At 43.6% G+C, this 27,390-nt stretch overlaps 1 protein-coding gene across 2 annotated transcripts; it reads left to right on the top strand.

Annotated features, from left to right (window-relative positions):
• The first annotated feature begins 246 nt into the window (after nucleotides 1-246).
• Nucleotides 247-17,034, top strand: thbs2a (thrombospondin 2a). 2 transcript variants are annotated; one of them, XM_035606496.2, is made up of 23 exons: nucleotides 248-485; nucleotides 721-792; nucleotides 987-1,552; nucleotides 2,011-2,095; nucleotides 4,444-4,643; nucleotides 6,423-6,563; nucleotides 6,656-6,749; nucleotides 7,107-7,277; nucleotides 7,992-8,168; nucleotides 8,392-8,565; nucleotides 8,994-9,121; nucleotides 9,219-9,371; nucleotides 10,600-10,818; nucleotides 10,908-11,015; nucleotides 11,111-11,270; nucleotides 11,380-11,498; nucleotides 11,603-11,837; nucleotides 13,158-13,385; nucleotides 13,515-13,786; nucleotides 13,872-13,969; nucleotides 14,194-14,333; nucleotides 14,805-14,835; nucleotides 15,148-17,034. In XM_035606496.2, the coding sequence occupies exons 2-23, from the start codon at nucleotides 726-728 to the stop codon at nucleotides 15,149-15,151; spliced, it is 3,570 nt and encodes a 1,189-aa protein (XP_035462389.1). In that variant the 5' UTR covers nucleotides 248-485; nucleotides 721-725; the 3' UTR covers nucleotides 15,152-17,034. The 2 variants fall into 2 exon arrangements, with proteins under 2 accessions (XP_035462390.1, XP_035462389.1); XM_035606497.2 differs by lacking the exon at nucleotides 14,805-14,835 and having other exon boundaries at nucleotides 247-485.
• The last annotated feature ends 10,356 nt before the right edge of the window (nucleotides 17,035-27,390 follow it).

The raw sequence follows: 27,390 nt of genomic DNA on the forward strand, positions 1-27,390 counted from the left end.
GTGAATCAGCTCTAGAGACAGGGAGGGGATGGTGGGCATCACGGTGAGAGACAGACAGGAGGGGGGGTATCACATCTCCCCCTGTACCACCATCTGAGTGCGAGCAAAGATCAGAAAAATTACGCCATCGGAAGATCATTATGTAATCTGTCTCTTAACAGCCGATCGCAACACGGTTCCTATGCTCCGAACGACTTTGATTGACAGGCTCTCCGCGAGCCTCTATATAAGAGGAGGGAGGCGGGAGCCTCCGCCACTGTTGTGCCTCGAGTCCTGCAGACTGTGGATGTAGTGAACCGAAGTGGACTTTAACGACTTTTACGCACGAGGGGGGGAGACACCACTTCTCATTCATTCGATCATCGACTCAGATCATCACAGGTCTGACTTCGAACTTCGTTTTCTGTCGGATATCTGAGTGAAGATTTTTTTTAAAGGGAGATAGAGAGAGAGAGAGAGAGAGCGCGAGAAAGTGCATTCGTCAGGTGAGTCACATGGACGTGGTGCAGCAGCCTATTTATCTTTAAACTTTGTTATGTGAAGTTGAATCTGAAAATATGATTTTTTTTTGTACTTAGCTGTCAAAATATACAAAACAGAGTGTGCTGTTGTAAACGGTTTACTGGGGAGGATTTTTACATTCTATTGTAACGTTATCACCTCGTCTCATTTTTGAGTGACTTATCAACTCATAGAAAACCATTTCTATTCTTTTTGAAGGAGATATGATACTCAGGAGAAGTGTCTTCTTGCTGCTCTTATCATTGAATTTTCTACAGGCATTACTTGAAGGTAAGTGGAAAACTCCTTAACATACGGCTGCATGGAAAAAAAATGGTTTAATAATAAAGTTATAATAACAGTTATTCATTATTTTTTATGCGCCATTTCCCACTGTTGCTTTGTCTTAAAATAGTGATTCTATGAAGTCTTCTTTTCCCCATAAAATAAAAGTCCATTTGCATTTCTTCTGGTCTAATTTATAGATGGTGATGGTGGCGGTGAGCAGGAGGACGAGACATCATTCGACTTGTTCGAAATCAGCCAGATCACACGCAAAACTCTGGGGGCCAAACAGTTCAGGGGCCAAAACTCAGATCTCCCTGCTTACCGCTTCATCCGCTTCGACCACATCCCCCCAGTGAGCCCTCCCATACTAAAACAAATACTCCAACAGATCCAAAATAATGAGGGCTTTGTGTTCGTGGCCAGCATACGCCAGGACCGTGCCTCACGGGGCACCCTGATTGCTTTGGAGGCCCCCGATGGCCGGCGGCAGTTTGAGATTGTGTCCAACGGACGGGCCAACACTCTGGACCTGGTGTACTGGGTGGACGGCTCGCAGAACGTGGTTTCGTTCGAGGATGTGGACCTGTCGGACTCGCAGTGGAAGAACATCACGCTCCACGTACACGGGGAGAATGCAAACCTGTTTGTGGGCTGCAGCCTGATGGACAGCTTCATCCTGGATGAGCCCTTCTACGAGCACCTGCATGCCGAGAGAAGCCGCATGTATGTTGCGAAGGGATCCATCCGGGAGAACCACTTCAGGGTAAGGCCAAAACTTTGGCTTTTTGGTATCTTGACGAGGATTTCTTCGGACCCTTTTACCTCCCTCTCAAATTCAGTGCCTTTGTGAACCGGCCCTAGAATGTTTCGCCGCCTCTCAGACATTAAAAGAAACAAAACTGTGCTCATAATAGCAGCTGAGCTGAAACAAACGTTTCCAGAAGTAGAGACTAACGCACTCCCTCTCCAAAGTGGGGCAGAGTGGCTCAGTGTTTCCCCGGTCTCTGAGTCGCAAGGATTCCAAATTTAGACCCTTAATTGCCCCTTTGTGTGTAAACATGAGTGTGAATGTGTGTCACGAAGTCTAGAGTGTTTGTTAATGTGATTCCCAATGCATAATTATATATGAAAAGGAGGAAATGGGTATAGAAAAATGGACACACTGTATACTGTGTATACTGTGACCGCAGTGACAGAGACTCGTCTTTTCTTTCCAAACAGGGCCTTCTGCAGAATGTGCGTTTCATCTTCGACACTCCAGTGGAAGACGTCCTCCAGAGCAGAGACTGTGAGGTCACTAAGGAAGGTAAGAGGGGTTATCTTTAATCCTCTATTGGATCAGGGGTAGTCATTTTTCTTTATTTTATGGGATTTTCATAATCCAAAAGATGAGTCAAAATAATTTAATTTGAAAAGTGTTTCAAGCCCCGATACCTTGCAGATGTGATTGGGAAACTCATTCACATGCAACCCTCCGAGGCACGGTATCTGTGTGTTGTAAAGTATCGACCACAGCAACTTTCCAGACGCAACAGTTTAGAGTTCTTAGTTGACTTCTCTTTGCATGAATTTGGGTCAAAGGGTTTTAATATGTGGAAAGATCTCCCACCATTACTTCATATTTACGGAAACAGCCGTGTCGCTGCAGTGGCTTGAGGTCGAGTGGTGTGCGTGGTGAACAAAAGGAGATACAGATGCTTACATTTATTTCCCTTGGCAGAGAAATCAGGATAATACCCTGGGAAAGAAAATAGAAAAGAGAAAGTGAACGCCATGCTGCAGAGCAGGGAGCTTCCACTTCCAGCTGCACACACACACATACACACACACACACACACACACACGCAGTGTAGTCATGAATTGGCTGATTGGATTGCTTTTCTCAGCTGAATCTTTCTCAGCTTTCATGAGGACGGGTACCGCATGATCCTCGGGGGGGGGGGGGGGGGGGGGGGGGGGGGGGGGGGGGGGCTCACGCATAGAATGGCTGCAACAACAACAATAAAAATAAATAAATAAGGATAACTGAGTAAATATGTATCTCCAGATCTGGAAACAGTGTACTGGGTTTGCTGTGACAAAGCAAGTCCATATGCTGCATTTCTGTTGCCGCAAGCAGTGTTGAATTCCAGCTGACTGTGTGTTTTTATGTTGTTTTTTGTCAGCAAGACCTGGAATTTGTCTGCACGCTGGCTGGTACCAGTCAAGGTTCTGCACTGGTAGCAATATCAACGCCAAAAGTCACTCATACAGTTTAAAAAAAAAAAAAACTCACTAATGCTGCTCATTAATGTCCAACATGACTCATGTCATGTTGGACATTAATGAGCAGCTTTTTGCTCCCTTTTGATTCAATCCTTTCGGGTTATGAGAAAATAGAAAATGTCTATCAGGGAGAAAAGAATGTGAAAATGCTTTTCACAGACGAGCTCGCGCCCGTTCGCACACGCACACAGCACGACGCCCTCCGGAGATCTGAACGAGTCGAGCGGACCCGAAGGGGAAAGAAAACATAGCGGGACCCGCAGCGGGACTCCATCGGGCCGACTCCTTGCCCCTGCTCTGTTGTTAATCTCCTCTCATTTACATAAGATCCAGTTGCAGATTATGTTCTGTGTTTTTGGCAGAATGACAGGCATACCGTGGTGCTCTGATGTGTCTCGTGTGGTTGTTGTCAGTCAACACACATGCATGCAGTTAGTTCCATCACAATACAACCCAAGTTCAGTTGTTTTTTCGATACAATGTTTTGAAGAGCAAAGAATAGACAAATCATAAATTCATGTGGTTTAATGGAAAACCCAGTGCAGAGAAGATGCCCGGCCCCACTGTGTTTTGTTTTTTTTCCCTGGTTTGTGTTGTACAAATTTCACAACTGGTAGATCCCTTACTCTGGGCTGAACTTCCTGTTCCAATTTAGCATATGCAAAGAAGACTCAACATTTAGCCTCATGACGCCCTTCAAACAAGCCTGTAGTGGGGAGATCGCGTTCCCTCACACGTTAGGCCCCCTAAGGTCAAGAGTTTCTAAGCCCACAGTGTTAGTAATGAACGTCAAATTCTGTGGCTTTATCGCACACTGGATTCTCGTGCGTTGACATTGAGACGAGGGCATCTCAGGTGCCTTGTGCAAATGATCGGCTGTAACCCAATGGCACGACCGTGAGCTTCATAGGCTCCTCATAAATCCATCTGTGTGGACAGTCACTCCAGTTCATCTTGGAAGTGTCCACTTATCTAAACGTTCATGGAGATTTATGACAACGGCGTGGTTTTCTCATCACACGAGGAACACCCAGAGTTTTTGGAGCTGCGCAGTGCCATCGCCTATCGTCGACTCCGCTCTCATCTGCGCTGGAAGGATTTACTGTTTCGCCATTTCAAACAGATACATTTCTCGGCTCAAACGCCGCTGACTTGGACATCTGTTTTTGGGGATAACAATAAACAGTGTGATCACAACATCGTTGTGCTCTCTTGGCTGACTCCGGCAAAACAGGAAATTGATGTGTTCCCTCATCATAGTCCTCGAGTTTCAGTCGTCATATTTCTCAAAAGCATTGTTTTCCATCACAAGTCTGTGTTGCTCATTCATTTGCTTACTTGCTCATTCACCCCGATGTCTCGTTGTTTTGTTTTCTTTTGCCCCGCCAGATGATGCGAATATTGTGAGCGAGAGCACAGAAATCGTGGATGTGAGCCCTTCCATCACTACAAACATCATTGGTCAGAAGACGGATGAGATGGGTGCCGATATGTGCGAGCGTTCCTGTGAGGAGCTCAGCACCATGTTCCAGGAGCTCAAAGGCCTTCGTGTTGTCGTCAGCAACCTTATTGATGGCTTGCAAAAAGTGGTAAGTAGTCGACACGACAAATGATTCTCTCTCACACAGTGTAAATTAATGTAATCCCCACTTGTAATTGTTTTAGACAAGCTCCTGCCTGTTTCATGACACTTTACAGACCAGTGTGCGATGAACGTGAACTCCCCACAATCTGTCTTTGTGTGAGGGAAGAACATTCTAGAGAATATTGACATTTTAGGAAAATAAAATATACACTCCTCCGTGTGGCAGCCAGGAAGTTAGAGGTCTGAATTAGGTTACTAGGTAACCTACATTCATTTGAAAGCAAACATCAAGTAGCCGCAGGACTGTTTATAGAGTCGCCTGCGATGGCTGAAACCGCTTGACTCCTGCTATCTGTGGCAGCGTGAGTCAGACAGATTTTATGACATGTTACATGTGGATATAGGAAGTGTTCCCCTGGCAGCGATCGAGGGTCCAGTTTAATGTCTGGTTGTGTTTAAACAGCCCATGTGTTTCCTCTGGGAGCCTCCCACCAATAAGAGCGTCTGGGCATGAATCTTGGGAAAAAAAAGAAAAAAAAGAAAACGGCTGGGATGAGAAGGGTCCCTGAGGCTCTTCCAGACCGAGTGGTGTCTCAGATTCTGGTGCTGCACACTGCTGCCTCCCTTTTCCAAGTGGAGGACGCATGCACACACACACACACACACACACACACACACACACACACACACACACACACACACACACACACACACACACACACACACACACCTTTGGCAGTAGTTTATCTACTGAAGTTCTCAAGTGTTGAGGAGTCCAGCCAGTTGAGGGAGGGCGTTTGTCTCCAATTGGGCTGGAGGTTACGGTGTGCGTAACGGAACAGCACTTTTCAATCGGGTATTTCCCTCGAGACATCAAAGAAATAGATTCTATTATTGTCATTCGTATCGTCATTATTATACAGTTGAATAGCTTTTTCTGTATACATTTTTGAGATCATTCAAAAAGGAATCTTTTCACTTTCATCCCCTAGTGTTTCCAAGTGGTATTACAGCTGGCACCGCTGTCGCAAAGGCCGTATCAAAACGATGCTACCGCTATTAACCTGGCTACTGTCCAAAGAAAGAAGCAACCCTTAGAAAATCCCAATCCCAATATCTGAAATAATAATTCCAACTTAATTTCAGTTTTGAACCAACCCCCTCTCCAGGAATAAAGAGACAAATCCAGGTGAGACGCCACACTAGTGGGACAGTGGACCTTGAAAAGAAAAAAATAACATACATTTAGCCATGTCAGTCTCTTTACCAGACCGTTTCTATCACTCTTCCTCACATTCTTTGCTTCCTCCGACAGCAGTACTCTTTTTTTTTTTGCTGAGTATTGATTTTGCTGAGTAGAGAAACCAGCAAGTTTCTCCGGTTGTTCCGGAGAACAATATGACTGTGTCTACCTGACATGACACTGAGCTGGAGAGGGATGTCTCTGAAATGGGGACAGGATGTGACATTTGACCCTTTCATTTTTATGATACTATATGTATAGTGGTGTAACTGTTTCCTGGGGAATTGGGTGTAATGTTATCAGTATATGAAGAAAATATATAAGTGTGTAACATTGCTTCTTGTGGACCAGGTTATGCGATTCCTCTTTCCACCTGGTGAAAAGTAACCACACGTGACCTCTTCAAAGAATCAGTTTGTCAGCAGGTGTTTACCTCCAAAGGCTTTATTGAATGCAGTGTACGTGTATAATTAGTGTGTCCTAATCCTTTCTGACTGATCTGCTCTCCAACTGCAAATCCTTCTTTTGTTGTGTGTTCAGACAGAGGAGAACACACTCATGAAGGAGGCCCTTGGGAGGATGAGGAACACTAAAGAGAAAAACATGTGCTGGCAGGATGGCCGCCTGTTTGACGATAAGGAAGACTGGGTTGTAGACAGCTGCACCAAATGTACTTGCCAGGTAGTGCCAAGTCAAAAGGAAACATGTAGAGATTCCCTGTGGCTATGAATGACCCTGATAATATTTCTTATATATATATTCACCAATGGCAGGAGTCCAAGATCGTGTGTCACCAAATCACGTGCCCCCCAGTGGCCTGTGCCAGCCCCTCGTTTATGGACGGCGAGTGCTGCCCCGTTTGTCTTTGTGAGTACTTTGGGCCGTCCCATTAGCCAATTCACCTCGCATATAAACACAATCATAACCGTATGATTGCATGCTATTTTAAAATTAATGGAGAAATATGCCATAAAAACTATATTCCACACACATTAAATTTTAATACTGAGGCATTGTAGCCGCCAGTTATGTGTAAGTGAGTGAACCACATATTTATTGGCCAAAATGTAAGAGTGGCTACTGTGGGTTTTTACTGATGAGGTCATGTGGCCGACATAAAGAATGAAAACATTGCAGTTTGTGCAGTAGTTTTTTCATCCAGTTTCTTTTTTTCAGTGAGTAGATATACGGGAGGTGTTGACTCTGTGCTTTTACGTCTTCCAGCTAAATACAGTGAGGATGGATGGTCCCCCTGGTCGGAGTGGACAGAGTGCACCGTCACCTGTGGGACAGGAACTCAACAGAGGGGTCGGTCATGCGATGCAACCAGTAACCCCTGCACTGGACCTTCCATCCAGACCCGCAAGTGCAGCCTGGGCAGATGTGACAGCCGTGGTGAGGATATGTTTGATGTCTACTGTCACTTTTCGTTTCAGCAGCTGGCTTCAATAAATATGAATAACATCTGAGTGAGTAAACACTAGTACTGGAGTAGGATATATTATCCCTCTTTCCACCTCCACAGTGCAAAAGTTCACGCCTCCATAAATCTATTGAAAATGCCTCCATCTGAGTGAGGCTGGCTCCAAAGTGAAGAGCTTGATCTCATGGTGGGGTTGCAGGGCGTTAATGTTAAATAAAGCAGAGAGGGTGTTTTTCACAGGGCAAGGACAAAAATAAAAACTCCTAACGAATTTGATCATTCGATGTACCATATATGTGATGAGCGTGAGGAAATTACTCTTTACTCTGTGCTGGATGCCCAAACTGATCAACTGTGTGTGTGTTTGATGAACTGCGGGGTTAGCGTGTGTTATTGCTTGCAGCTAACCTTTCACTGCATCTGTGTGAGTGACTGCATCAGTGTAACCACTGGAGGATAGATTACCCACAGTGACATAAATACTGGCACCAGCGTCTCAGAACATCTTTGAAAGTGAGCCATCATCACCAGCATCACGTAATGTTTACTTGTAGAAAATGTGGTCGTCTTTTTTTTAAACTTTTGCCAATTATACATACTATTTGACTGAGTGGAACTCTAGAGGGATAATACACGACATGTGTTTTGCTGCTCTCTATCGGATACGTTTGATGTGTGCTACCCAGTTCGCCAGGACGGCGGGTGGAGCTTGTGGTCGCCATGGTCATCCTGCTCAGTGACCTGTGGGGAGGGGCAGATCACCAGGATACGACACTGCAATGCCCCCGTGCCACAGCTGGGGGGCAAAGACTGCGAAGGGAGTGGACGAGAGACCCAGCGCTGCACTGCCAAGCCATGTCCCCGTGAGTGTTTGAGCCCCCGCCGCAAACATTCAGCAGCGGCGTCTCCATTACAGCAGCATGCGTCCATGTCGAAATGCCTCATGGCTCCCTTGAGGCAACATTCCCCATGTGTGTCGCCTCCCGTCTGTCTTTCAGGAAATGTTGAAAATAAAAAAATAGAGGTTGAAATATCCGTGGAATGGAATGCCCTGACGTCCACTTCTCTGCCTCTGCATCTGTTTAGTCGATGGTGGTTGGGGTCCTTGGTCTCCGTGGGCAACCTGCTCAGCAACATGCGGAGGTGGGGTCAGAAGTCGGACGCGAGAGTGCAACAGCCCTCAACCTCAGCATGGCGGCAAAAATTGTTACGGGGAGGCCGACGACAGTGACAGCTGTAACAAAAAAGACTGTCCTATTGGTGAGCACCAGTCACTTCACACTGCAGTAACTGTTCAGCCATGGTCTCAGCATGTGCTGTTGCTCGGTCCACCATTCTGATCCAGACTGAAATGTCTCGGCACCTATAGGATGACATAAGTCTACTGACCTTGGTGATTCTGTGATTTTTGCCTCTCACATCCCCAGCAGCTCATGTGTCCTGTACTTTTTTGAATGAGGAAATATATTTAAGTGAAACATTTGTTTAAACCAAGTGGGTATTTTCAGGTTATACTATAAGAGCAGTGCACGTCGCCGCTGGCGGAGCTCTCGAAGCATCAAGTTGAAATAAAAACCTTTACAAATTGAAGTTGAATCATCTGGAGACACACTCTGCAGATTTGTCCAGCGACGTGTGAATTAATTTCCCTTGTTTGTATTCATTCTTGTGATCTGAATTTGTTGCAGATGGCTGTCTGTCGAACCCATGCTTTGCAGGAGTGGATTGCAACAGCTCTCCAGATGGATCCTGGGAATGTGGCCCATGCCCGGTCGGTTTCCGTGGAAACGGTACCCTCTGTGAAGACATTAATGAGGTATACGTTATCACTGTTCCGGATTTTTATTTGAAGGTGTGATTATTTGTTTTTACATTCTACTGATGTTTTTTTTTCCTCCCTCCTCCTCCTCCAGTGTGATATGGTGTCTGATGTTTGCTATAAAGTGAGCGGAACGCAACGCTGCGTCAACACCAACCCAGGCTTCCACTGCCTTCCCTGTCCAAAGCGCTACAAGGGCACGCAGCCTTTCGGTATCGGCGTGGAATCTGCCAAGAAGAACAAACAGGTGAGTTGAAGTAACTCTCATTCACCGTCACACTGTTGATGGGATGCCATTCAAACACGTGAACGTTAGAACAAGTGAGAAGCACATGCGGCAAACATAGGGATACAATATGGGCCTCGGCCTCCGGGCCGATTTTCAAAAGCAGTTGTGTGGATTTTTGTATGTCAGATCCAAATTTATGAATGATGGAAGAAGCAGGTGTGATTTACAAGTCTCATTCTTGCAGCGAGCGTTTGCACAGTGCCGGAGGGGAGGCCCTGGCCATACATGAATGTGACCCAGAATATCAGCAAGCAGAAGGGGAATTGGGCAACCCTTAATAACAAACACATGTTGCACATCTCTGGAACTTTCATTGTAAGATCAGAGCTGGTTCGAAACTGTTCTTTATGCCGTACTTTTTTTTTTTTTACTGTAAATGTTAAATAGATCAGAGATTTTATTCAGGCAAAGTTAGGTTTTTTTCTTAAATTTTGTTCTGCCCACTAGATCTGTAAAACTACTTAGTATTTTTCCACTTTCCACTCCCGTCCCAAATCATAGCTGTGTCACAGATATATGGCATGTCATATATGTCACATTACCTAAGTGGAACACACTGTTTTCTGACTTCACAAAGCCCCCGGAAAACTGAAGAAAAAAACATGCAATGCCACCGCAACTCTGAACGGCACTTGCATAACTTCCCTCATGGAGAAGTTTGTCACTCTTTGGCTCCTGCAGCTGCTTGTCTTTTTGACTTGACGCCCCAATTTCACTAATTGATTTGGGAAAAGGGGAATTGTCTCATCGCTGGCATCGAGGGGCTCCATTTCAGTTTTCAAAGGGCCTGTTCCTGCTGTCACTTTCTGCTCTATGAGCTCACGGAGTGGCATCCAAACTGGAGTTATTCTTCATCCTCTGGTAATGAGTGGCAGCTGTGATTACCTTGTGCTGCAATAAAAGGGCAACTGTGGGTCGGGTAGTGGGATGTATGTGGGATTTCATCAAATCAACAGTGCCCAGAAGTGCCACACTTTGTCTTTGCCCAAAATCTCTCCCTTAAACCCTCACTTCATTTTGGAGTGGCCCTCTAAAAAGAAAGCTCCAATCTCATTTGAACTTGTCATTGTGGAGAGCCATCTTTTTTTTTTTACTTTTTCAAGCACCTCACATCCAATGCGCTTGGATGTGGATGGTGATCAAATCTCATAATACAGTTCCGCCTGCTCTGTTTTCTTTCTTTAAGGTGTGTGAACCAGAGAACCCATGCAAGGACAAGACCCACAGCTGCCACAAATATGCCGAATGTATCTACACCAGCCACTTTAATGACCCGATGTTCAAGTGTGAATGTCGAACCGGTTACGCTGGAGACGGCTTCATCTGTGGAGAAGACTCGGACTTGGATGGCTGGCCCAATCAGAACCTCGTGTGTGGTGCCAACGCCACTTATCACTGCAAGAAGGTATTTGATTGAATTTCCTCGTCTCATTTGATGTGGCCTTATAACTGCATTGAATCTGAAAACCTCTTAATTCAATGCTACTACTTCAGGATAACTGCCCGAACCTCCCCAACTCTGGACAAGAAGACTTCGACAAAGATGGCCAAGGAGATGCTTGTGACAAGGATGACGACAACGATGGGATACTGGATGAGAGGGTACACCAGCCTTTAACACGTGGACACATTTGATTCTACGATCGCATCCGTTTTAATCAGAGAGTTCCCTAACGAATGCGTGCTTTCCACCACAGGACAACTGTGCCCTCCTCTACAATCCTCGGCAGTTTGACTTTGACAAGGATGAAGTTGGTGACCGATGCGACAACTGTCCCTATGAACACAACCCTGCTCAAATAGACACTGACCATAACGGAGAAGGGGACGCCTGCGCAGTGGACATTGATGGAGACGGTAAAATAGACAAACCTAAACAGATACAAACTGTAATCATCTCCAGCTAATTATTATTTCTATACCATAAGAAAATGATCTCATCGGCTGCATTTTTTCTTTTCTTCAGAAATTCTGAATGAGAACGACAACTGCCCGTATGTGTACAACACCGAACAGAAGGACACCGACATGGATGGAGTTGGTGACCAGTGTGACAACTGTCCAATGCTGCACAACCCTGACCAGGTACTGGCACACACACACACACACATATATATGACAACACTCTCCAGTTCAAGAGTAAACGCAGGAGGGGGTTAACACAGTCAACATCTGTATCTATCCAACAGACTGACGTAGACAACGACTTGGTTGGAGATCAGTGTGACAATAACCAGGACATCGACGAGGACGGCCACCAGAACAACCTGGACAACTGTCCCTACGTGGCCAACGCCAACCAGGCTGACCACGACAAGGACGGAAAAGGAGACGCGTGTGACTATGATGACGACAACGACGGCATACCTGACGACAAGGACAACTGCAGACTGACACCCAACGAAGACCAGCTGGACGCCGATGGTAAGGGTGATTTAAATGTTGCAGCGTTAGTGCCTTCGATTCATGCGTGAATCCTGCGGTCGGTGTTTGCAATGCAGAAATGTCGGTGCAAAGCGTGCTGACATCTTCCTGCCTGGCAACAAATTACTTGTATTAACATTTTTGTGTATTTTGTGATGAAGGTATATGGACAGTAAGTACACAGACGTGAGAAAACATTTGTTGCAATGGTATATAGTAAGTCACGACATACTTGTTTTGCATAAAGATAATTCATTAAACACATTGAAATTTGAAAGAGTTTTTATTCTTGAAAGTACCCCCATAATGTGTACTCAGTAGCTGTGGGAGCTTTCCAAAGTATCATGAGCTTCCGCAGCAGATGGCGTTGCCCGGTTGTCGTGCTCAGAATTCACTTCTTTCTGAGAAGCGGGAAGGATTTCTCGTCCGTGTTGGCTTGAAAATGCAAGATTGCGAGTTCACTCTTGACCTCGGAAAAAGCAGTTGAGAATAGTCATTAGTTAATGACTTGCAATAAGTAGGATTTAACAAGATAATAGGATTCATAGCTCGTATAAAGGCCCAGTATTTTCTGTCCGTTGTCACTGTGTAGCGCATTTGGTTTGCAATTAGCTTCAGTGCAGCTGGTGTGAAATGTGGAATGAGTCAAAGACTGCGTTGGCACGGGTGAGGTCATTCTGCATGACTGCAGCGAGCAGCCCTGGTGGGCACACGCCAAGCAGCGGTGTTTTTGTTTCCTTTAGGTTTTTGCAGGTGATTAATCCATAGCGCCATTATTACTAAGCAGGGTTACCTGGAGTTTGTGCAGCTGTCCAACCGGAGACGGCTTTCACACTTCTACACAGCTCGTCGGATATAGCGTGCATTTGATTCAGACTCAGTTCGGCCCCTCGTGCAACAACAAAGATGATGACAGGGAGCGTCGGGGCTACCTCCACACAGTGGCCTTCATTAGCCACTGGCATCCTCTCCACTGTGAGCTCTTGGCCTGCAGTCTGGCTCTAATAGGCTTCAGGCTTCAGAGAGTTACAAGTATCAGTGGAAGTTGTCACAGCATGAAAAGATGGCTGATTCGCCTTAGTAGACTTGGCAGATGTATTAAAGACAGTTTTCTGGGTCGAATTGTTATTTTTTCCATTCATTTCCAATATTGACTTGGATCAGCGCCTCGACACTCAACTGCAATGGGAGTATTAGGACACTCGCGTTAGCTGCCATAGGGAGGTTTTCCAACCTGTGGAAAAGTGCATGCACGTCTAATTTAAATCAGGTCAGACCTACTTATTTGATGTTTTGTTTCTCTGTTTTTTTCCCTTACAGGCGATGGAAGAGGGGACGCCTGCAAAGATGACTTTGACAACGACAGTATCCCAGACATTCTTGATGTGTGTCCAGAGAACAATGCCATCACTGCCACAGACTTCAGGAAGTTCCAGATGGTCCACTTGGATCCTAAGGGAACCACTCAAATTGATCCCAACTGGGTGGTCAGACACCAGGGCAAAGAGCTGGTGCAGACTGCCAACTCAGACCCAGGCATTGCAGTTGGTGAGCGGCACACGATTGATAATTTCTCTCCAACAACCTTGTTTCTGTTGATATGCTATCTTGGCAAGATTTGAAAGTCCATTTCGTGATCCTAAAATACAGTATTAAATCGCATTCATACCATCGCAGGTTTTGATGACTTCAATGCTGTGGACTTCAGTGGGACGATGTACGTGAACACGGACAGGGATGACGACTACGCAGGCTTTGTGTTCGGCTACCAGTCGAGTGGGCGCTTTTATGTAGTGATGTGGAAGCAGATCACACAGACCTACTGGGAGGACAAGCCCTCCAAGGCCTTTGGCATCTCTGGCGTTTCCCTCAAAGTTGTCAACTCGACCACTGGCAGTGGAGAAAACCTCAGGAATGCTCTGTGGCACACGGGCAACACTCCCGGACAGGTGGGCTGCAGTCTGAATACCATTTGATCTCTTTCAAAGGCTGTAGCGGTATTCATGTTGAGCACCTCTAACTATTTTTACATAGGTGCGCACTCTGTGGCATGACCCCAAGAACATTGGTTGGAAGGATTACACAGCCTACAGGTGGCATCTTATCCACAGACCAAAGACTGGTTTCATAAGGTAAGAATCAAAGTCGACCAGAACCTTTCGAGGAACTTGCCGTTTTTTCTGTTTCATTACCTTTGACTGCAGGACACCAAAGACCTAAAGTACACATAGTGGTCATTTTATGTAAGTCCCTCATATTTTCCGCCTCGTGGCCTTTCAGTGCTGCACAGGAAAGAGTGGAAAGATGTGATTTGTGAGCATCATAAAGACATTCCTGTCCGTCCTGTGTTTTGCAGGGTCGTGGTCTATGAAGGTAAACAGATCATGGCCGACTCAGGACCAGTTTACGACAAGACGTTTGCCGGAGGAAGGTTAGGCCTGTTTGTGTTCTCTCAGGAGCTGGTGTTCTTCTCCGACCTCAAGTATGAGTGCAGAGGTTAGTACAAACACTTCCATTACACTGATGTAATGTGTGATGTTCCTGACGTCCAAGTAAAGGTTAATTATGTGCAACTGTAAAATATTGCAAATATATTCCCCAAAAAAATGAAAGTATACAAAAAAATTATTTGTAGTTGATAGCAGTTTAGGATTCACGCTGTAATGCATATGTTTGTCAATGAGGGGGAGCTGTTATTGACTCATTAGATTTTGAGCTGGTAAATGAATGAGGCAAATGCAAATATATCCACAGATATTGTAAATCACGTAACTCTTTTTAGTAGCAGCAATAGTTTGCATTACATGAATATGCTGTCTGCATGTGTATGTAGTGCGGGCACAAATGTGGGCCGCGTATGTGAAAACAGACAAAGATCAAAAATTGGGGCGAGAGAATCTTCTCCCCCCCTGTTTGAGTAACGTGTGTAAAGTCTTAAAAACGTTCAACATCTTTCTCAAACCTCAGATAAGACGGAGTTGCCAACAGTGCTCACAAGGTAACGTAAGGTTTTGTGTGTTGGCTAAAAGCAAGAAAAAGAGTCACGCTATGTTTTCTGCTTGTCAGCTTGCCCACGTACAGTAATTCCTCAGTTGCATTGCGAAAGGGCTTCGCGCATTGGACTTCCCATCCTCTGAGCCTGCAGCCTTCCTCACAATCACCGCCCCATTACCACAAACCCGCCCCGCTTTTTTTGACACGCGCAATGCACATTGTTGTTGCTGCACTCTGGCACTTTTGACTCACTGACTGTCTTTTAGTTCTTTGATTGTAAACGTAACGGAAGCGGTTCTCTCAATCTTTCCCGCAGATAACTGAATCCAGTCGGCAAAGAAATTGCAAAAAGACGGGATTCTCTCTAAGCAAACATGACACCCGTCATCGCTTAATCCATTTCGACGTGAATGGGACTTTCCGTACACTTCCATGTTGTGCCTTGTTCCATCCGCTGGAGAGGAAACTATGGCTGATTTCACTTTTCCTGGTAACTTAAAAAAAAAAAAAAGAATTCCCAAGCTGGGAAAGAAAAATGGGAGTGGACAAGTTTAAAAGAAAAAAAAAAGGCTCTGCAGAATATCTAACTATAACTAGTGTACCTACATATGTCTACATTTTAAAGGATTCATTGTACAACTACATACTGCGTGTGCTTTCCAACCATTTCCTCGCGCTCTACAACTTGTGAGCGGCTCAGTTCTTCTGACTGTAACATGTTTGCGCCCTGTTTAATCCTGCGAAGCCAAATCATTTAGCTGCCCATTACTACTTCTCTTCATCTTTTTCATCCTGAATGTGTATGTTTGTTTTTCATGGAGAACTTGAGTTAACAATTTAAACAATTTTAGCAAGTGCCAAAGATGTTTATACTAAGTCTGTATGATAATTCCTCTTGTAAATTATTTATGCCCTGCTTGTTTCGTTTGCTCGTTCCAGTTTATGCTTGTAAATAATTATTTATTTGTTGACACTGACAAAACACATTGAATATCACAAACATCAAGATAACACATTATAGTAATGCAAGTTTCTTTTTTTTTAAAATGCTGTTGTCATGCACTTCCACTTGTTAGTTTTTCAGATCTTTAAGACAAACTGTAGCGTAAAGATAAACATCGGCTGCCTTTTAAATAATCACATATGTTAACACAGCATGTGTTTATGTATGTGATCGCAGCTGCCAGAGAAGTTAATTCTGGTGGGATGTGTATGTAAAAAAAAAAAAAAGCCACTGTGTTTGTTTCCGTAGCTGTCCAGACAGGGCCTCATTGTCTTCATAGTGATATATCACTTTGGTACACGTGGAACATTTTTTCTGGTCTCGTACTGTGCGTCTATAGGAGCTCATAAATGGTCCATTGCAAAAATTGGCTGCAGATCCGGCTACTGGCACTGTAGCAAGCAACCCTTTTCTCACTTAATATTGTAATATCATAAAACCTTTTTATCGGTAATACATGTTCAAAAGGAAAAAAAGAAAGTAGATGGAGGTAGTTGGATTGGTTTGAAAAGTAAAAGGGCCTTATACCAAGTGAATCCAAGCGCCAACAGCTGAGAGTCTGAAGTTCAAGTGTCGGTCACTGTATGTGATGGAGTCATGAAGACCAAAATGCGGTGAAAACATTTAATACAAACTGCTTTTTTCATATTTTTTTTTTCATATAGTCATAAGCACCACTTGTGTGGTTGTTGTGAAACTTTCCAGTGTTTGACTGAAAAAGGAATCCAGATGAAGGTCTCTGAAAACAAAGTGTGACCGTGTGTGAGTGTGTGTGGTGTGGATCGAGGACGAGCTCGTGTACGACCTCGTTCGCCTTGGCGTCTTGAGCGACGTCCGCGTTCTTCCTTGTTCCTTTTCCATCTTGTCCTTTTTTCGTTCGTGAGTTTGCGATGCACAAAATGTAAATGTTTTTTGTATACTTGTGTTGTTAGATATACATTTTCTACGAACATTAGTGTAAGATTGTTCTGTTTCATAAATAAATCACTTGTACACCATTCTGTTGATTATGTACATGTGGATCGACAGGCATCCCATTATAACTGCTGTCATATAACCGACATTACTCATACAGTATGAAATGCTAACTAAAATACATTTTAAAGCATATGACTGGTGTTCATTTATATAAATGTTACTGTCAACAAATGCAGCAAAAATACAATCTAGATTCTCGGATTAAAGCCTCTGCATATTTTCCGACTTCCCTCGTTCATTCCCACAGAAAAAAAATAATCATTTAAACACCTACCACAGAAATGTACGTTTATTTTTTAAAGGCCTGTTCATTTGAATAAACAGTTGGGTGCTGTAGTTTTAACAGATATTAAATAATCGGAAAAGAAATTCCACAATTGTTGGGGACTATTTTCAGTGGTGGATTACTGCACAATGAAAAGGCTTTCTCACTGTAAGATGTATTTTAAAAATGTGACTCCAATTCAAAGGACGGTGTTCTCAGACCCTAATATTAAATCAACTATTAACGTCACTCATATTATCAGATGTATGTTTGTCTGATCAATGTCTAGGATGAGAGAATATCTATATCAACAGTCTATTTCCTGTAGAAGCCTCCCTCTTTTCAATTCAAAACAAAGTCTGTCTCCCACCCCTCAAGTTCAGGTCAGATATCCTTCATTGTGAAATGAAATGAGAAAGAGATCTTTATGATCATTTTCAACTGAGTTTGCAGAATCTTATGGAGAAAGGTTTTTTTGTGAGGTTTTGCACACACAGTCTGTCCCACAGAGCCGAAACCAGGGAGTGAAGGGGTTCAGTATAACTGAAGGTGAGGCCAGGAAAAAAAAATGCTCCCATTAGGGAAACATGGGGAAGTCAAAAGCATGCCCTCGTAGCCCCGTGGCAGAGATATCTGGGTCGAGGGTCTTGGAGTAGTCCACGTGGCACACACCAAAGGTTGCTCATGTGGGTCTGGCACCGGTTGGCTGGTCTCAAGCCCAGAGCACGTTCCAGGGTGGTTCCCACTGCTTTGCCAGAGGATGTCAATGTGTCAGTAAACCAGCGTTTTCTGCTGAGGTGACTGTTCCGCAACCAGCAGGCCTTTTAACAGGATGAAGGTTCTCAGAGAAACCGGCTGCAATTAACTGAAAGGACATCAAGAAAAGTTCACTCTCTCCAGTGGCGCGTCAGAAGAAGTGTCACAGGGATGGATTTGACCTCCAAGGATGAGCTCATGGCTGCCGGATGAATCAAAGATCAGATAGGCCGGTGTTTATCTGTAGGTACAAATGTGGATCTTGGCACCAGATTGTCAGTTTTAACAGCACAGAGAGACACACACACAAAAAACTGAGGTTGGATGGGGAAGCCTCTTATTCAAATACAGGTTTTAAAGGAGAACTGCTTCAGACACACAGTTGTGTGAAATATCCAGCCTGTCCAATGCTGGGATAATGTAACTATGCAAACATTATTCCACTCGCTGACTGTCTCCACTCTAACAGCTTTTCAACCTCCCCATGCCCATAATTCAGATCATCTGCAAAGGAAAGATGAACTCGGTCAGAATACGAGGGAATTTAAGAAACCTGCGCACAGATCACTGAATCATATTTACGGCTTTTAGAAAAATACGAAGTAGTTGAGAAGTCGAACCCCAGCCACCCAGGCCGGTGCATGAGGGGGAAAAGATATTATTTTAATAAAAGAGCAGTTGCAACTTTGACTCCTAGGAAGCATTGCTTTTTTATTTTCTGCCTCCTGGAATCCGAGAGAAATCAGCATTTAGTGTTCCCACTGGCTCCTTTAATGAGTGAATTTACAGTATGTTGTTGCTGAGCAAAGCGACTGAGGGGCGGCCAAGGGCAAGTGTGCTAGGAAAGAAGTGGGCCTGTCGTGTGAAATAAAGCAAGTCATTTATTTCAGGGCATACGTTCCTCTAGTCATTGGGAAAATATCCGCGGCCCTTCTCTCTGCCAGCCTTGGGGGCGCACACTCATTGCACCCAGAAAACGGAGGTGCCAGAAGAGTCGGCCTGCAAACTGAGGTCCTGCAGCTCAGTGGCTCCGAGCCGTCCGGGGCCCAGCTCTATGGTATTATTCATGGGTTTGAGATGCTTCACTTCAAATGTTTCGAATGACTGACTTCCGAGACTGGTGCCACAGTCAAGAAGCAAGAACTTGAACAGAGCTTGAGGACATTTTCAAGTGGAAAGAAGGGAAAGAGAAAGAAGTTTTCCCATGAAGCAGTAATTATAGGTTTTGGCGTTTACTCAAAACCAGAGGCACTAATCTTCGGGGATGTATATTCAAGAAAAATCAACTGGACCTGCATTTTCTTTTTTTCACAGATCCTCAAAAACGCCCAGGGTGTCAGAGCGAGGCTTGTTTCTACTTAGGGCTTGATGGCACCGGTGTGAAACTGAGAACAGATGCATTGTGTCTCATTAAATCAGGTTGTGAAGTCTTGGCCCGGCAGTAACCTCGCACAAAACAAAGCCAGACAGTGCAGATAGCCGCAGCCTGAGTTATCTGACTGACACATATAAAAATCAGATCAAACAGAGCAATGAAAGGAGAGACAATCGAGATTTGGAGAGCGGAAACTTCCCTTTCCACTTCCACAAATCACCACTCATTTGTCTTTAATGGCATCATCCAAGAATGGACCAAGCGCACTCTGCACCGTGATGTGGTGTCAGTCTGAGACCGTGCCAGTGAAGTGTCCTTGAAGCAGGACGCAGCCTCCACCTGCTGAAGTAGTCAACAGTGCAGGGTCACACAAAGGTCAAAATTAAACCGAGCCATTCTGAAGTGACAAAGACAGTGACGTTCCCTATGGCACACTGCACAGACACCGGTTGCTTGATGCACGGCTAAAAACACTTTGTCTGAATGAAAACGTTGAATGCAATTCGCACATTATGTACTCACTCCGCTACAGCTCAGTGTCGGGCGCTGCGGCGTGCGCTGTGCACAGGAGGCATGTGGGAAAGTGTCAAAGCTTTTGGCACACGTAAACACTTTAACACAGTCCAGACGTCACGTTACACTCAAACCTGCACCTGAAATAACAGTGAAGCCAAATCAGTGTGTGTGTGTGTGTGTGTGTGTGTGTGTGTGTGTGTGTGTGTGTGTGTTGTGGAATTGTCACAATAAGGCTTTGTCGGTTCCCTGCATGACGCTGAAAAACAACAAAAGCAAGAAAAATCAATAACTAGTGATCAGCGAATTTAACCAGTAACACTTTCATTAAAGGGGCAGTAAGTGATTCGGAAGCGATACACTTTCAGTAAAAATATGCGAATATTTCCTTACAGTCCGCCAACGGTCAGTTCTGTGTGCGTTTTCAACTCAGCCCCGGCCCTGTGAATCAAAATTGTGCGGACCGCACCACACAACACCGTGTGTGCAGACAACGTTGGTGCCTCTAGTGGTTCCAGGTGGTATTATTGTTTTGGTCACTGTCGTAAAGACGCTGCAGGAGCAAGGACGCAGGTACTTTTCCTGAGATCTCCCGAGGAAGTTGTCCACACAAGCAGAAAACAATTTGAACAAATAAGCTAAAGTTAAGTGTTCAGTAGAATTAAGAAGTCGACTGGGTGTTTTACTTATTGATCTAGGTGAAAGACAACAAAACTGTCATTTTTGAAACCTCTCAAGTCCCGGAGCTCTCTCCACGGAGTGGACCTCAGTCCGAGTTCACTCTTGTTCTATCTCTCTTTCTGTCACTCTCCTTCTTCGTCTGCTCTTGTTTTTGTCAATTCAGCTGTTCTTCTGCCATTTCCATCACTGGGGATAGATACCGCGAGAACTCTCTTCTCTTCCTTGTAATGTTTACGCAATGGGTGACAGAGTTGCTTCGTGCCGTAAATCCAGTCTCATTTTTTCTGCGAAAACCTTGTCCTGGTGGCCAAGAGAATAACATGGTGGATTCAAGGCCTAAAGGGGGAACAGTATAAACGCAGATGGTGTCGTTTTTCTACATCGCCATTACACAATCAGTGCAATCAGTTGTAAATATACAGTGTGTACCTAATCATACTGTAGTTGTAGTTATTTTTCTTAGTAAGTATTTTAACTGGTGTATAAATGGTAAATGAATGTTGGATAGCACACTATGACAACATCTGATTACACACACACACACACACACACGAACAACTGTAACTGTAAAACTATGTTGTAGCATTTATGAACATTTACAAATCATCTACGGGCGGGTATCAAAACTCATGAAGACACAGGGAGATTGAGGGTTTTCTTACAATCTTTATAAATACAGTCTATAACAAAATATACATATATGACTGCAACAATTTTACTGTCATTCATTATCTCTTTATTTTAAAAATATAAGAAAATTTGGCGAAATGGGCTGGTCTAGGTGAGAAAGGTTACACTTCAACGATATGCATAAGGGGAAAAAAAAGATAAATCCACGAAACAGTTCTATACTTTCCCTCCTCTCCATCTTCGGTGGCCACACAGATATACACACAGTTATAATTTTCCAGAGTCTAGTGTTAATGACTCTTTGAATTTTAGCAATTCTCAACAACAGCAAAAACCGTAAACAGGCACTTATTATGCTGTAATTGATACGATACAAAATAACTACAGTTATAACAATTATATCTGTTTATAACTACCTTATAGTGTCTCATAAACCCTTTAGTAATAGTTTATATACTATTTTTTCTTTAAAAAGCTGAATAGGGCGGTGTTAGAACAAAGTATTTCATCTATTTTCTTCAAGCATTTCAATGGTTATGGTGAGAAAAAAGTCAAATGAAAAAAAGTCTCCAGTATATTCAGGCTTATATATATAGACATATATACATATACCTATGTAAATGCAACAGAGGCATTGTGGGCCGGCCTGATGGATCAACACCATGGGAAGGCAGTGCCGCATCTGCTCTGCCCTCCCTTTTTCACAAAGTGGAAACAAGTGATCACACCATATCCTTTTACATCTCTGATGGGTTTTTCAGCCATGTTGCACTGTAATGGAACATCCACTTGTGAAAATACACATGGCAAGCTGTTTGAATCTATCTATCTATCTATCTATCTATATCTATCTATATCTATCTATATCTCACACACACACACACACACACACACACACACACACACACACACACACACACACACACACACACACACACACACACACACACACACACACACACACACACACACACACACACACACACACACACACACACACACACACACACACACACACACACACACAATTATAGACCTCCTGGAAAATATGCCATAGTTTTCCAGCAGTTTATTTAAAACTAAAAATAATAATCTGAAAATATGCTCATTGAAATATGTTTATCACACAGTTTATAGTTTTCGGAATGGACTTTTTATCGAGAAACAATTTGGGAACTTGGAAAATAGAATTCAAATGTTAATGTGTTTGACAGCCTTGCAAAACTGTTAGAATTTTATTCATGACATTTCAATTTGACCTTTTAGGAAATGAGGCAGTGTTGATATGATAATAATATGTGGGAGATCATGGCAGCCCTGCGGGAAACTGGAAACCTAATCATTTACCCTAACCCTAACCCGCGATAAGAACATAACAAGCAATTAAACTGATGTTAATATTTTCCATTTTTTCCCCCAGACTGTTCACATCAATGCCAACACTATCAGCTTTCTGGGTGTTGATTGAGCGTGTGAGACAATGAACAATTGTATAGTTAGAGTTATGCTTTCAACCTAAACAATTCCTCAATGTGTGGTAAGTCTTTGACTGCACCTAAATGTGCCACAATACTGATATTGCTGGATATACTGTATATATCGTCTAACTGGTTGTAAAATCAAGTACATTGGGTTTTTTAAAAAGAAAATATGTTAAGTCTCTGGATTTCTGTGAGAGGGTTTTTGGCTGCACACATGTCCAGATGCACAGCTGTGTTGGCACTGTCTAAAACAAAGCAATGTCAGAATGTGCATGCGATGGAAATCTTTCCAGGAGATCGCCTCACCCCCAAGCCGTACTTGGAATACTCTTCACACACTCTTCTCCTTGGAAAAAATGCGAGGGCCTTTTTTAATGCTGGTCGGAGCAGTAAAAACAGCCCCGATAACTTCAGTCATTGTGTAAGAATGCTGACACAGGACACGGGACGGGGGCTCGCTCCCCGCGTCTCGTGGTCCTGCAGGCTTTAATGGTGCTTGTGAGGTAATTACCGAATTTTATTTTTGGGTGAACCTTCAGCTCATAAACTGATCACATGGCACTGAATGAAAGCACAGTAGAGTACTTTACTATTAAATAATGTACAAATACAACTGTATTATTATTGTTTCTCTTCATTTTACTTTATCTGGGAGGGTTAAGCGTAGTTGTTTTGTAGTTTGGGCCCCAATATTTATGGCCCCTTTAGCTCCCCTTTGGTCTCCACCAACTTGGCACTGACACTAAATGCTCCAATGTTAGACTTTGTTCTAACTTTGTCTGTCTGCTGTTTGGTGCTGGAAAGGTAACATACCGTATGGGTTGATCAGAGTTGCGCTGCAAAAATCAGCGGCACTACAATCTGGAAACAACAAGTGAAAACCGAAACAGTGAAGTTGTTGACTGTGAAACCAAAGGAGATGTGGCACTGCAGGGAACTGCAGAGTCTGTTTGACATTATACATGCTAATTTCATCCAATGTTAATATGGAAATGCTGTTAGGAGTTCCTTTAAAGTATCAAAAGTATTTTAATGTGCAAAATAACAAAGCCGTTGTAGTACAAAGTGAATAATTCGAATGAAGTAGCATTAAGTGGGAATACTCAAAATATTAGTATACCTCAAAATTGTATTTAAGTACAATATGTCATACGTGAGGTTACAGCCAACCCCTGTCTATCAGACTATCAAATTTATAGGATTATAATTAAAAAGCAAGATAAACAAACCGTCTGCTTTAGATCTCTACTGCTACTGGGTGTAAGAACTGGAGTATTTCAGCACACACATTTCTTAAACCATTCAAAAAAAATCAAGTGCATATGTTATATATTCTCTCTTTGAACAATGCTGATTGAACGAAACCTTTGCTGCTTCTTAATTTGCCGCTTGTACGACAGCAACCATCACATTTCTGCAGGGGGGACCGCCCCTGCAGAAACTATTATCCTTATCCCGTTTGGATGCGTTACACTAACAAAACCACACGTGCTGTGACCAGCATCCAAAGCTTTGCACGTGACCTCATGTTGAATCGTTTTCTCATTTCTGAGCATCCAAATCCCAACTCTGACATCTGTCAGGGGAGGCAGGGACAGGAGATGAAGAAGAGGACATGTAATTGCATAACCATGCAGTGTTTTAGTCTTCTTCACCTTGGTGATGGCATTACATCAAATAACTTCACTCAGGCCAGGGCTGTTTAGGCGCTCGGTCCAGGCCTCATGCACGGGCCCCCGGAGAGCAGCGGAGCAGGTGTCTCCAGGAAAACCTCCCAGTGTTTCACTGACAGTCGGATGTGTCGGAGAGACCCACGGTCACGTTGGCCTTTGTCTGTTGGACGAGGCTAGCAGCCCTGGGAGGAACAGGCCCTGCATACATCAGGATCTCATTACTGGCTTAATGCACATATACACTGTGTCAAATAAAGTTTGGGCCCCGAGGCTATGCTGTCACCTTTTCTGATTTCTACTTTTTTTTTTCCCCCCTTATATGTCCAAGAGCCTGATGCATGCATTCAGAAAATCTGAGCACATTGTCTACTTTCATGACATTCCAACATGCAGTCATCCCAAATTACTTAATCGGATTTAGCGCCTTATTTACTGAAGCCTGCACAGAACCTGAGTTGTTCCTGATTTATTCCGACCATTTGTACAAATGTAGTCAGTCACAGTTTCCCAGTCAGGATACAAACTAATGCAGCCGCCCAGGCAAATCACTTGCGTCAGGCTCGTGGTGCAGCTGCATTTTGCAATTTCAAATATCTTCTCCTCATTCTTTCTTGCAGTGCAGTTTTTGCCATCACCTGCATATAATACTAAATATTATAATGAATAAATTAGCTGCATTGTGACTGCACTGTTCCTCACAATGAGACCCCAAAAACCAGAGAGTGAAGGATGGGAATTGTGTGCTGCGGATATGGGCCTCTAAAGAGTTATACAAAGAGGTTGTATTAATGTTAATTTGTCTCGGGTAAAACCAGCAAAAGCCAGTCCCAGGCTGTTGATGCAGAATGGCTCATAAATCATAGTTATTAAGTGATTTCACTTAATCCTCGGTGCATTCTTTATACAGCATCAAACAGTTCATCCAAATCACTCCTGTGTTGCCGAGCCAAAAGAATAGTTCTTCCTGGCTGGAACGCTGTTGGCTTTGGGCAGCTGCATCAACCTGACTGAGAAATAAGTTAATTAAAAATTACAAAACGCTACAGCCACTGATTAACAAATTAATTGTGCCAAATAAATAAAAGGAACAAGCATCATCACCTGCTATTAAAAATTAGTTCCGGATTCCTAATAGGGTGATAACAGAGAGGTTTTCAGGATGGCGGCGGATGTTTTGGTGCCGAGCTGGCAGGATTTCCCACATCTCAAAGAAGCATGAAGTCCAGCTTCTTTACATCTGGTCTTAAGTTTGATCTAGCGAGGGAGCTTTTTGAAATTATTTTTACAGCCTCGCGGCTTGATTTAACGGTGGACAATAAATGGGAGTATAGGGGAAAGTCATGCAACAAATGTCAAGGGCTGCATCCAAACTCACGACAATGCTCTTATATGGTATCAAGTCGCCGGCTCCACCAATGAAGGGCCCTGCAAGGGAAACTTTAACAGTGACACATAGCTCATTTAATGAAAGTCGACATTTCATGGAAAAGGGGGGAAACTTCTTGTGGGGTGTCCCTGCAAACACTTTTTTAGATTCCAGTAACCTCACATCAACTGCAGTTTTCCACTCAGGAGTCGGGGAAACGTGAATGAGACACTCTCCCTCCTGGCCGCCCGTGGTTAGTGTCTTCGGTTAAACAACCTCTTTCAAGACGTATGTTTTCACTGTGATTTACATTTTCCATTTAACGGTCATCCTCATGACTGTTGCATACCTGGGCCTCGAGCTGCAGTGTTTCAGCCAAGGCAGCTCCAAGAGTACAACTGTAAGACGGACAGATGTTGAATGACAATTTCAGCTTAGTTTGATTTCATGGATTTAAAGTTGTTGTTTTTACATCAAGGCTACAAACCCGTTTATGGCTGTGCAATAACATCTCTCCTTAAAAACAAAGGTTTGCCTCATGCTGTTAAAAACCCTCCAGCTTTGTGTTCTGCTTTGTTTTCACTTCACTCAGTGTTTGACCTTCACTGTGCAGAATGATTTTGGCAACGTGCAGAGTTTGTCACTTGCTCACTGTAAATCAGAGTTTGTACAACAACAGTAGGATTCATCATGAACAATCTAGAAACCAATCACGGTTCATCATGCAGCTTACACAAGTGTGATGTGGGAACCTGAAGCCTCCAGCGCACTTGTGCTGAGAATGGACCTTTTTTTTAAAATGAAGAAGATTGCGTCTTGCATCCAGCTGTTAAACGTCTCGTATATTTTGTTTTAAATGAGGAGAAAGGGAGTAGATGAGCCACAAATCATGTAAAAAGTTGTTGATTAAATTCTATGTCTATAAACCACATGAGACAAATGATAATAAAAAACGGATAATTTATTTATTTATTCAGAAATATTATAGCATCATGCTTTTATTTCATGGTAATGACCCTGAGCTTATGCAACTTAAGATTGCACAAAACATCCTCTGTGCCTTAAGAAAGTAAAAAGCATTGCTCCAAATACAATTGAATTTGACTAACAAATAAAAGAATTGAAAAATAGCTAACTTACTAATCTAAACCAGCCCGCTAAGGTATTTGATCAGTTATTTTGCCTGAAAATGAGTTGGTGATGTGGGATTTGAAATAAAACCTGCCCCACACACACACACACACGCACACACGCACGCACACACACGCGGAGCCCCCTGCAACTCTTTGTCTCTGGTATTTGAACATAAACAGCTTCATGAGCTCCTCAGACAGGAACGTCCTCTCTTCAAGGTTATTTGGCCGTAAAGGACACGACGGCTGAAGCCTTATGGAAGCTTGTGAAAAGAGAGAGAGCTTGGAAACACTTCTCAGTGACCCCCAAGGTGCAAAGGTCATGAGACCCCCCCCCCCCATCAACCTCCTGTCTGGAGTCCCTGGCTCACAAAGAAAAATAATCGATTACTGTTTGGTTTGGGGCGGAGGTTTCGTGACATTTGCACACACAATAAAAGAAATATTCAAACAGTTGTCTTATTTATGGTATGTGCAACAAGGGGTGATTTATTCTGTCAGAGTCTTTCCCCATCCACTGTGAGCCGTGTGTCTTTATTTCCCTCTGGTGTTGGCAAGAGGAAATTGTGTGATATAGCTTCTTTTTTTTTAGGTGAATCTGAAGTTAGCATTAAAGGGGAATGTCTTGCATGTCAGTGTATCTGTTTCCACTTCCACTCTGTTTTACTTTCAGCTGAGGAATGCTGTTATTTTCTGCGAGAGGAG

Source organism: Scophthalmus maximus, chromosome 10 (assembly GCF_022379125.1).
Source record: "Scophthalmus maximus strain ysfricsl-2021 chromosome 10, ASM2237912v1, whole genome shotgun sequence".
Taxonomy (NCBI): Eukaryota; Metazoa; Chordata; class Actinopteri; order Pleuronectiformes; family Scophthalmidae; genus Scophthalmus; species Scophthalmus maximus.